This window comes from Mustela nivalis (assembly GCF_964662115.1).
Source record: "Mustela nivalis genome assembly, chromosome: 8".
Taxonomy (NCBI): domain Eukaryota; kingdom Metazoa; phylum Chordata; class Mammalia; order Carnivora; family Mustelidae; genus Mustela; species Mustela nivalis.
This window is the reverse complement of record NC_139027.1, coordinates 49086675-49098790: the sequence shown is the minus strand read 5'-3', so window position 1 is coordinate 49098790 and position 12116 is coordinate 49086675. Positions and strand designations below refer to the sequence as shown.

Sequence of the window (12116 nt, the reverse complement as noted above, 5' to 3'; positions counted from 1 at the left end):
ATGATATCAATGATAAGTGGTATTTGAGCAACAAGGCAGAGGATCATAGGGGAAGAGAGGAAAATAAAACAAAAAGAGAAGGAGACAAATCATAAGAGACTCACTCTCAGGAAACAAACTGAGGTTGCTGGAGTGGAAGAGGGTGGGCGGGATGGGGTAGCTGGGTGATGGACACTGGGGAGGGTATGTGTTGTGGTGAGCACTGTGTATTGCATAACACTGATGAATCACAGACCTGTATCCCTGAAACAAATAATACATTACAGGTTAATAATAAAAAAAAAGTGCTGGCTTTCCGCTAGGCCTTCACTAACATCACCCTGCCTTGGAGGTAAAAAGGTACCTCATGTGGAGGCCGCTTTTGGGTGACAGGCTTGAGCAATGGAATATAAAGTGAGGCAAAAGGGCCCACACTGATCCCAACCCTTGGCTGAATACAGGCAGGTCTATCAGGAGATCCACCTCAAAATATCCATAGGCCATAACTGACAAATGGGCTACTTACAACTAGGCACAGTTACCAAAAACAGGAAAATTTAATACCACACCATACCTCCTCACCTTCCTGCTTTAAGTCTAGTCCCACTCACTGCCTTCTTGCTGAAGTCTCTCCTTTTCTGTCCTGCTCCCCGATCCCTTGCGGACATATTCAATAAACTTCTATCTCCTTTGTTCTGTCTCCGGTGAATCCTTTCACAGCCCATGCCCACTTCCATCCTCACCACCCATGCCCACTTTCACCCCATAGGTTTGCTTCACATTTGGGGGTCCCCATACGACTGAGACAGACACCACACCTTACTGCAGCTCCCAAGGGCCTCCAATCCGTCTCCTCAGACAACATCTCTACGGGGTGGGGGGAGGATATCCAGTTAATGTTGGTAGGTGGGTTGGAGTCTAGGCTCTGTTGTTGTTTCCATAGACCCTAGAGGGAGGAGGTCTTATTCCCACCAGGTAGAGATAAAAGTTGTGATTTTCCACTAGGCCTTCTCTGACTATCCCAGCAGCAATGGTGACCTTAGGAAAAGGATGCACTAGAACCTCTAAAGTCTTTCCCATCCCTGTGATTCTGAACTTTATATAAGTGAAGATTTGCATTTAAAAAATATTTTTTAGTGATTTCTTTGAGGAGGAGGAGAGACAGTTGTCTGAAAAAGCTTCATAAAAGCACCCCCAACCCTGGGCCCAGCATTTGCCTTCTGAAATCTTGGAGGGTTTTTCACCTGAATCCTATAGGGAACTGTAGAGTAAATACTTTCATGTGTCTTCATAGTTAGACTTTCTGATCAAAGAAAGCTAGAAATTCGGTTAAAGGAAAAGTCTTGTAAATTAAAAGATGATTTACTAGCCAGAGACCTCTGAAGACACTTGACTTAGTTCCCTGTATTTGCTTTTCAAAGGGGGATGAAAGGAGTGGGTTGCTTACATTCCAAAGGACTGTAAATGCCAAGGTTTCTCTCCATTTAAGGAGTGGAACAGGGCAAGATGTGACCTATTTTTACTCTCAGATTAATAATTATGGAGTTCCTCTTCTGCAGTATAAACTGTGGTGTCTCTCTCAATCAGATGAGGGCCCCCAAATATAAGGACGACAATCAGGTGGAAGCCAAGCCTGACACTCAGGTGAGGCAGACAAAGGAGACAGAAGTTTATTGAATACACCCAAAAGGAAGCAGTGGGCAGGACTGCAAAGGAGAGACTGCCTGCATGGAGGCAGTGACTGGGGCTGTACTTAAAGTGGGAAGGTGAGAATGTATGGGGAACGTGAGGATGTATGGGTTGTATGGAATCTTCCCTTTTTTGGTAGCTGTGTCTGGTTAAGTAGCCCATTGGTCAATTAGGTCTTATGGATATTTTTGAGGTGGGTTGTTTGATGGGCTTGTCTGTTTTCAGCCAGGTGGTGGCTATGGGCCCTTCTGCCTTCATCAACTTTCCATTGCTAAAGCCTGTGGCCTAAAAGCAGCCTCTACATAAACCCTTCGTGTGCAGGATGACATCTGTCTCTCCTGCATTGCCTGTGGGGTATTGGGCATGAGGTATGAGCATAGTTATTACTGTAAGTAATAATAACTGTGATCTCTGCCCCACAAACCTCATATTTATTTTCAGGATAAAATGATCAGATATAGATATACTCACCACAAAGGGAAGGATACACTCGTGCTGATTTTGTACCACGTATAAGCTGAAGAGGGACATGCGGCTGGGGCCCATCAAGCTGCAGGCTAGAGAGAAAAAGTTCTGCAGAGCCTCACAGAGGTTGGAGCAGGTGTCAGCCCAGGATGGTAGAGCAATCTGCACAATGAGAAGCCTTGGAGGTTGCTGGTACATCTGCGTGGGAGTGGTGGGTCCTTTACCAGTGCTTCGCCCATGATACATGGTAACCAGACCAGAGGTGGAACTGCAGCCGCTACCTGGATATTCTCTATACCTACAAGGATACCTACAAGGAAGAAAGAGAAATCACTGGCTTTCATAAAACTGAATTATGCTTGGTTGAAATGATGAACATAGGCTTAGTGAACTGAGTCTAGAAAGGAGTCAGACTGGGTACTAACTCAGGTTCTCTGCCCCATCTTAACAGCTCCCAAGGGATCTCCATATTTACCTGTAATGTAAGGCTGAGAGTGCTTGCAGATGCTGAGTGGAACTAAACAAAAAGAGACACAAAGGCTAAATTACAGCCTCAAAGTATATGCTCTCATTAACTTTATTTCTTTTTTTTTTTAATTTTTTCAATTTATTTATTTTCAGAAAAACAGTATTCATTATTTTTTCACCACACCCAGTGCTCCATGCAATCCGTGCCCTCTATAATACCCACCACCTGGTACCCCAACTTCCCACCCCCCCGCCACTTCAAACCCCTCAGATTATTTTTCAGAGTCCATAGTCTCTCGTGACTCACCTCCCGTCCAATTTACCCCAACTCCCTTCTCCTCTCTAACAACCCTTCAACGGACGAATGGATAAGGAAGATGTGGTCCATATACACTATGGAGTATTATGCCTCCATCAGAAAGGATGAATACCCAACTTTTGTAGCAACATGGATGGGACTGGAAGAGATTATGCTGAGTGAAATAAGTCAAGCAGAGAGAGTCAATTAACTTTATTTCTTTTTCAGGATTTATTGTACTGTATTCTATAATTTGTTTCTACAACTGCCTCTCCCACTACATTGTGAGCTTCCCAAGACTAGAGAACTTGTCTTGTCAACTTTATCTACCAATGTTTAGCACAGTGTTTATTTGGTACATAGTAATTCTTAAACATAAAAATATGACCAAGTTTTCTCCCACAAGATCCATTCAAGACCCTTTATGACTTGACCTTCAGCCTTACTTAAGGCTATTCACCTTAAGCTTTTCATTGACTAAAACCGAATATACCATTCATTTCAGTGTGTTTGCTCATACTGTTTTCTCTATCTCCAACACCCTTGTTTTCTTTCTTTCTGGCTATTCACATCTATCCCCAGGGCTGAGACTTGGAAAGGAGAACAATGAAAACATAGAACCATATTAGGACTGAGAAGGGGACATCCGTATGTATTGGTAAATGCTGTAAATTGTAAATGGAAAGGGTTATGGAAAGATGTAATTTACAACTTTATGCCAATAAATTTGATAAAGTAGAAAAATCACTGTAAGAGTATATCTAACCAATACTAGATCAAAAAGAACATTTAAAAACCTAAATAGTTGTAACTATTGAAGAAATTTAATTGGTAGTCAAGTATCTCCCCACAAAGTAAACTACAGGGCTGCATGATTCCACTGAAGAGTTCAATCAAATTTTCGAAGACCAAGAATTGCAATGTTAAACAAAGGTCTTTCCAAAAATAGGAGAATTACCACTCTATTAGTTTTACTAGGTAAACATAACCTTTGCTACCATAATCAGATAAGAATATTATAAGGTTGTTGGGCAACCTTATCGACAAACCTAGATGTAAAACTCCTGAACAAATACAAACAAATTGAAAACAGCAATCCATAAAACAAGTAATACATCATGACCAAGTTGGGTTTACTACAAGAACAAAACGTTGATATAAAGTTAAACAGTCACTGTAATTCATCACATTAAAAGATTACATAAGAAAAATGATATGCTCATCTCATTAGATGCAGAAAAAATTTTGTTAAAACTTATTTTTTTTAAAGATTTTATTTATTTATTTGACAGAGAGATCACAAGTAGGCAGAGAGGCAGGCAGAGAGAGAGAGAGAGAGAGAGAGAGGAGGAAGCAGGCTCCCTGCTGAGCAGAGAGCCCGATGAAGGACTGGATCCCAGGACCCTGAGATCATGACCTGAGCTGAAGGCAGCGGCTTACCCCACTGAGCCACCCAGGCGCCCAAACTTTTGTTAAAACTTAACACTCATGCGTGATAAAGACTCAAACCAGGAACAGATGATAGAAATAATCTCATAAATATGTTCACAAAAATCTAAAGCAAGTATCTTTTGGGGAGGAGTGGTAGAGGGAGAGAGAGAATCTTAAGCAGGATCCACACCTAGAGCAGAGCCCCACACGGGGCTTAATCTCACAACCCTGAGATCATGACCTGAGCAGAAATCAAGAGTCGGATGCTTAACTGACTGAACTACCCAGGTGCCCCCAAAGCAAATATCATTCTTAATGGTGATGTTGAAAGTTTCCATCCAAGACAAGAGGACTGCTCTCATTACTTCTATTCAACATTGTAGTGAAGGTAGCAATAAGGCAAGATAAGTAAATATAATGCATTGCAGTGGAAGGAAGAAACTGTTATTGTCTGTAAATGATATGATTATATATATGGAAAATATAAAAGAATATACAATTTTATAATTTTTCCCAAAGGTCTCATCTTTTAATTGTTAAAATTTTTGTCTTAGATACTTACGTTTTTGTAGCTTAAAAAGTTATCTTTATTGGTTTTTTACTGCCTCACAGAGAGAGCTTATTTTTTTAATGTTAATTTACATCACCTCTTTTTAAATTTAATTTTTAGTTTGTTGCTAATATATAAAAATAAAATTGATTTTTGTATATTTTGTATTTCACAAACTTGCTGTATTCTCTAATTATAATAATTTATCTGTAAATCCTTTTGGATTTTTTGTCCATAATCATATAACCTGTGAATAATGACATGTACTAGCACACATGAACAAAGTCAGATCATAGCAGCAAAAGGCTATTCATAATAGTCTTGTTCACAATTACTGCAAACTGCAAACAACACAAATGTCAATCCATATTAGAATGGATAAATTCTGGTATATTTACACATATAGCAATAAAAATGAATGAAACATGGGCACCTGGGTGGCTCAGTCAGTTAAGCAGCTGCCTTTGGCTCAGGTCATGGTCCCAGGGTCCACATCACACTCCCTGCTCAGCAGTGACCCTGCTTCTCCCTTTCCCTCTGCCTGTACTCTGTCTACTTGTGCTCTCTCTTTATTGCTCTGTCAAATAAATAAATAAATAAAACCTTAAAAAAGATGAAAGTAGTTACATATGATAACATGGATGACTCTAAGAAACATAAGCAAGACACAAAGAATACATATAGTACAATTCCACTTACATAGATTTTAAAAATAAGCACAAATAGCTATATTATTTAGAGATACATACATAATAGTTAAACTGTTTTTAAAAATCAAGGAAATAACTATCATAAAATTAGGATAGTAATTTTCTCTAGAAAAGAAGGGGAGCATCAAGATGAGAAGGGACAAAAGAGGAGGTTTTGGGGGACTGTCAATGTTCTATTTTGACCTTGTGATTACCTAAGTGCTCACTTTATAATTATTAAGCTCAAGTTCATATTTTTATGAAATATTCTCTATATATGTTATATTTAATCATAAAATATTTCAAAAAGAACATTAGGATGATCATAAAAGAAAACATTTTCTTCAAAGATTTTATTCATTTATTTTTGAGAGAGAGAAAGAGCACACGTGCACACATGAGTGGGGAGAGGGGCAGAAAGAGAGGGAGAAGCAGACTCCCGGCTGAGCAGAGAGCCCGATGTAGGGCTCGATCTCAGGACCCTGGGATCATGACCTTAGCTGAAGACAGATGCTTAACTGACTGAGCACCCAAGTGCCCCAAAGAAAATATATTTTAGATTAAAAAAATCCTCTCTGGTAACTGAAATAATTCTATATAATTGCCTGTTAGCTAAAGAGTACAAGGATAATAAAAACTTATTTGATTTCCCCAGGTCCAAGAGAAATATAATATTATTTATGATAATTTTCAGAAACACTTTGGAATTCAGGATCTTGAAAAGTGATCCAAGAGTGCATAGATAAATGTGTTCCTCAAAATTAATCTGTGAAGATATTCCCCTTCAAACTTTCCTTTTTGGTTAGTGGAAATCAGCATCTGTTCATTCAGCAATTTTTTATTGGGCTCCAATTATGTACTGGGTACAAGTGAACAAATAAGTGAATGAATATGCTAATCAATTAAAAGTAATTTTGAACTAGAAATCCAAATCAATGACTAATGTATTCAACAAGAAGCACATTATATCTTTTTACTGTATTTTTAAATTAAGTGCATGGGATCAATGTAATGCTGAATTTGAGACTAGCACACAGATTCACATAGACAGGCACCTAGACAGTTATTATTTAATGTAGAATGAGCTTCTACTTTCCCTCCCCTTGCCATCTTCCCTCACATCTGAAGCTCTCGTCATTTTAGAGTATAGGCAGTTCTAAGTTTGCATGGTTCCAATATATACAAATCTCTTACTATAGTTTAATTAACAGTTTGGAAGTGGATCCAAACTTAGAGAGGAGTATGACAATTAGCTAAGGCATAGAAAAGATGCTTGCTCAATCATAAATTATACCATGAGAAGAAGACAAGCACAGGGTTGTCCAAACTATTTCTGGTAAGTTTTTTTTAACACAGAAATAGAACATTCTGATATCCAATATTTCCAGTGTTTTAAATTACATTATGCTGAATAGATACTAGTTTTAGTATTTTTTCCCACTTATAGCTGATAGTAAGACAGATTTTAACATTTTGACAATTTGAATGGTCCTGGAACAAATCTAACTTTCCCCCATTGATTGTTAAGATCACTTTGAACGGTTTCAGCTTGCACAAGTCATTTTTAGATCTCACATTGTGTGCAATTCCAAGACTGTAATTCAAATGAAGTAAGAGACAGTTCTATTCCCTCTACTCTCAGACATGATCAATTCATGCATCTGATGCATCTGGGCATAAGGTTAAGCAGGATCTGCCTATTTTTGATCCTGTACTCATCATTTTTGTTCAAACACCCACTTATTGGTGTCTCTCTGCAAACTGGTTAAACCTGGAACTGGGCCTTGAACCACCGAAAGCCATCAAGTTACTCCCTTACTGAAAACCCTTCAATGGCTTCCAATTACATTGGGAACAAAATTCTTATCCTGGCTCTGAAGTTCTCCATGTATCTCCCTCCCAAGTGTCCACCCTCATGCCATGCCATCCCCTGCCCAGCCCTCTTCCACCCTAACCCCCCCAAGGCACCTTTCAGGTCCACAAACGCGTGGGCCTCCCATTGTGGCTCCTGCAGCTGCTGAAAGTTCTTTTCTATCATTACCCTTCTTAACCCTACTCATCCTTTAGGTCTCTGACTTTAGGCCTTTATAGGTTAGGGCCCCTTTATGTTCCCTCACAAAAGAGCCTTTATATATATACTATGTATTTGTAAATTCTGTAAATTGTAAATGGAAAGGGTTATGGAAAGATGTAATTTACAACTTTATGCCAATAAATTTGATAAAGTAGAAAAATCACTGTAAGAATATATCTAACCAATACTAAACCAAAAAGAACATTAAAAAACCTAAATAGTTGTAACTATTTAAGAAATTTAATTGGTAGTCAAGTATCTCCCCACAAAGTAAACTACAGGGCTGCATGATTCCACTGAAGAGTTCAATCAAATTTTCGAAGACCAAGAATTGCAATGTTAAACAAAGGTCTTTCCAAAAATAGGAGAATTACCACTCTATTAGTTTTACTAGGTAAACATAACCTTTGCTACCATAATCAGATAAGAATATTATAAGGTTGTTGGGCAACCTTATCGACAAACCTAGATGTAAAACTCCTGAACAAATACAAACAAATTGAAAACAGCAATCCATAAAACAAGTAATACATCATGACCAAGTTGGGTTTACTACAAGAACAAAACGTTGATATAAAGTTAAACAGTCACTGTAATTCATCACATTAAAAGATTACATAAGAAAAATGATATGCTCATCTCATTAGATGCAGAAAAAATTTTGTTAAAACTTATTTTTTTTAAAGATTTTATTTATTTATTTGACAGAGAGATCACAAGTAGGCAGAGAGGCAGGCAGAGAGAGAGAGAGAGAGGAGGAAGCAGGCTCCCTGCTGAGCAGAGAGCCCGATGAAGGACTGGATCCCAGGATCCTGAGATCATGACCTGAGCTGAAGGCAGCGGCTTACCCCACTGAGCCACCCAGGCGCCCAAACTTTTGTTAAAACTTAACACTCATGCGTGATAAAGACTCAAACCAGGAACAGATGATAGAAATAATCTCATAAATATGTTCACAAAAATCTAAAGCAAGTATCTTTTGGGGAGGAGTGGTAGAGGGAGAGAGAGAATCTTAAGCAGGATCCACACCTAGAGCAGAGCCCCACACGGGGCTTAATCTCACAACCCTGAGATCATGACCTGAGCAGAAATCAAGAGTCGGATGCTTAACTGACTGAACTACCCAGGTGCCCCCAAAGCAAATATCATTCTTAATGGTGATGTTGAAAGTTTCCATCCAAGACAAGAGGACTGCTCTCATTACTTCTATTCAACACTGTAGTGAAGGTAGCAATAAGGCAAGATAGTAAATATAATGCATTGCAGTGGAAGGAAGAAACTGTTATTGTCTGTAAATGATATGATTGTACATACGGAAAATCTAAAAGAATATACAATTTTATAATTTTTCCCAAAGTTCTCATCTTTTGTTAAAATTTTATTCTTAGATACTTATGTTTTTGTAGCTTAAAAAGTTGTCTTTATTGGTTTTTTTTACTACCTCACAGTAGTATATATAGTATATATACTATGCCTTTATAGCTCTTATGACCCAGTGTCTGAAAAATGATTCAAGGGTTCTCCTTCCTGCAGGGCCGCATTAAAATTTCTTGAATCCTAAGCACTTTCGCCTTCGTGAGGCACTAATTCATAAAAATAAATAAATAAATAAAAATTAACTAACAGAAATAGAAAAAAATCAAAACAGGTTTTTTGACACTAAAGGGCCACTGTTTTCTTGACTTTACAAGAGGTTCAAACATTGTCGGCTCCCCCCACAAAGCGTCGAGGGGCCTAGGCACCGCGCCCACTGTGCAGGCGGATTGGCAGTCCAGCCCCCAGGCCTGGGAGCACCCGCCCAGTCGAGGTGGCGTCCAGGTCCTCCGACACGTGAGTGGAGAGGCAGCCTGGGCCCACAATGGGCGTTGGTGCTGCCCCAGCCGGGACCACCAAAACCTGCCTGAGGGTGGCTCAAGCTCAGCCTAAGCCCACCCTGCAAGGCGCTCTTCCCCCGCGCGCCCTCGGCGTCGTCCTCCCACTGAGGCCCTCAGTCCTCCTCTGCCCAGAGGCAGGGAAGAGTGAGGGTGTTCCCACTTCCTTGGGAAGACAGAGGCCCCATTACCTGGTCCTCCTGGCTCTCGAAGCTTGCCTGCACCACGCCGGGTGAGGAGGGCGGCGACTGCGCAGTGCGGCTAGCTGCGTGCGCAGCCTCAGGGGCCGCCTCAGGGTCTACCTCAGGACCACAGTCTCCCCAGTCCTTGGGCTCCAGGCAAATGGCTCTACTTTGGCCCTGAGGTAGAGTTTTGGATCTCTGTTGAGAATGCTATGCTAAACTTGATACTTCCTTGTTAGCTAACTTTTACCCTCAGTTAAATATTCCAGTAACGCCCCCCCACCCCCCCACATGCCAGTGGCATTCCCACTGTGTCCTTAGCTTTAACCTTTCTCTTCCACATCATTCATTCACTTAGTCAGTCACTCTTTTATCCAATAAACACCTGTTGAGGGCAAACTACGTGTTAGGCACTGTGCTAGGCTTGCGGTTTAGTGTACACACTATGGTCCCTGCCCTGATGGAGTTTAGTCTACTCTCAAGAAGCTCTTTCAGGTCTTCAAACCTCTACATTCCAAGAGGGTCTGCCCCTCTCTACTCACGCTCATTCTCATTTGCTTGCTGTTGATTCTTACAGTACCTTTGACAAAATCCAGTGGAGATAGGAGTGTCCTGGTAGCTTGCTATGTCAATCTCAAACGTCTATTTTCCCTTGTAGACTAAGCAATTTGAAATCAGGAGCCATGTTTTGTGTGTCTTTGCTCAGGGGCTATGCTACCCTTCTCTGTATTGTCACTATTTTAGTATATGTGCTGCCCAAGCGAGCAGTAGAAACTGTATCTTAATCTTCTTTTTACCTCTGGTACTTTAAAAATGCCTAGCGCATAGTAGGTCCTCAATAACTAGTGAATGAATAAACCAGAATGGGCACTTTAGAGAGACTACCCTGATGGCAATCTGGAAAGGGAGAGATTGGAGGCAGGTTTTGTTGTGTTGTTTTTAAATGAAACTATTGCACAGTGTAGGTGAGCAATAATAAGGTCCTGAACTATGATGATAATGGAAAGAAAAAGACATATTTAAGTGATTTATGAAGCAGAATTAACAGGATATGATGACTGCTTACATGTGGACATGGTAGCCAGCCTCCAGGACGGACCCCTGCAATTCTTGTGTTCTACTTTTGTGTAGTCCTTACCCATAGTGCATCAGAGTTGTTCTGTGGGACCGACAGAATATGGCATAAGTTATTATATTTTACTTCTGAGACTAGACTATAAAATACATTGTGACTTTCACCCTTTTGGATCACTCGCTTAGAAGAAGTAACACTATATTCTGAGGACATTCCAACAACCCCATGGAGAAGTCCATATGGAAAGGAATTGAGACTTACTGCCAATAGCCACTATCATGGAATTAAGGCATGGAATTAAGCCATCCTGGAAGTGGATCATCCAGCCCTAGTCAAACATTCATGTTACTGTAGCCCCATCCAATATCAGGACTACAGTTCTTTTTTTTTTTTAATTTTAAGATTTTATTTACTTATTTGTCAGCGAGAGAGAGATAGAAAGAGCGCACAAGCAGGGAAAGTGGCAGGCAGAGGGAGAAGCAGGCTCCCTGCTGATCAAGAAGCTCCAGGCAGGACTGGATCCCAGTCCCCCAGGATCATGACCTGAGCTGAAGGCAGATGCTTAACCAATGGAGCCACCCAGGCATCCCAGGCCTATAATCTCTTGAGAGATTGGGAGCTAGACAACTCAGCTAAGTTATTGTTGAGTTCCTGACACAGGGAAACTGTCAGAGATAATAAATATTTATTGTTTTAAGCCACTAAATTTTGATGTTAGTTTGTTACATTTGTTATTTAGCCTAGATAACCAAAGATTATCTAGGGGATGAAAGAGGAGAAAGAAAAGACTACCTGCAAAGCTATAAATTGGAGTACTAAGTGCTTGAAGAAGGAACAGGGAGGGATTGGGATGAGATAGTGATTATTTTCAGGCTCGTGTTTGTCTTGTCTGTAGGATCCCCAAGAGGATATATCCATATTAGTCTTTGTCCCTTGCTCTCAAAGGCCTACTCATCCTTAAACACTTAGTTCAGATGTCACTTCTGTGAAACCTTTCTGATTCGCTCAGGCAAAACCTAAATCTGCGCATTTATTTAACGTTATTATAGCAAACTTAAATCGCTTTGCATTGCAATTATCTATTTGCAGTTATTTGTTAAATGCTTGCTAAAATAATGCTTTTGAGAAATTTGGTGTGTGTACCCATTACACACATATTTTCCTTATTGGTACAGATAACAGGTACTCGAGCTTTTGGAACCCACTGAGCAAACCTGCCACGGAAGACCTGGAGCCACGCCTCCAGCCCAGTTCCGAAGCAGAACTCCCACCTATACCTAGGCTTAACTCCTCCCGTACCTGGGTTGGGCTTCTCCGCCCCTTAGCTCCGCCTCCACACAACCCC

The 12116-nt window shown here is 40.4% G+C and overlaps 1 protein-coding gene across 2 annotated transcripts in view; it reads right to left on the bottom strand.

The window, feature by feature from the left end:
- M1AP (meiosis 1 associated protein) overlaps nt 1-9769 on the bottom strand; it is a 79120-nt gene extending 69351 nt beyond the window's left edge. Inside the window, exons 1-3 of one of the 2 annotated variants that reach the window (XM_082743890.1) lie at nt 9706-9754; nt 2609-2650; nt 2140-2431 (exon numbers count right to left, since the gene is read on the bottom strand). In XM_082743890.1, the coding sequence (XP_082600016.1) occupies nt 2140-2379 (240 nt within the window). In that variant the 5' untranslated portion in view covers nt 2380-2431; nt 2609-2650; nt 9706-9754. Of the gene's footprint in view, nt 1-2139; nt 2432-2608; nt 2651-9705 lie in introns of both variants that reach the window. The other variant, XM_082743889.1, reaches the window with a different exon arrangement.
- Between the last annotated feature and the right edge of the window lie 2347 nt (nt 9770-12116).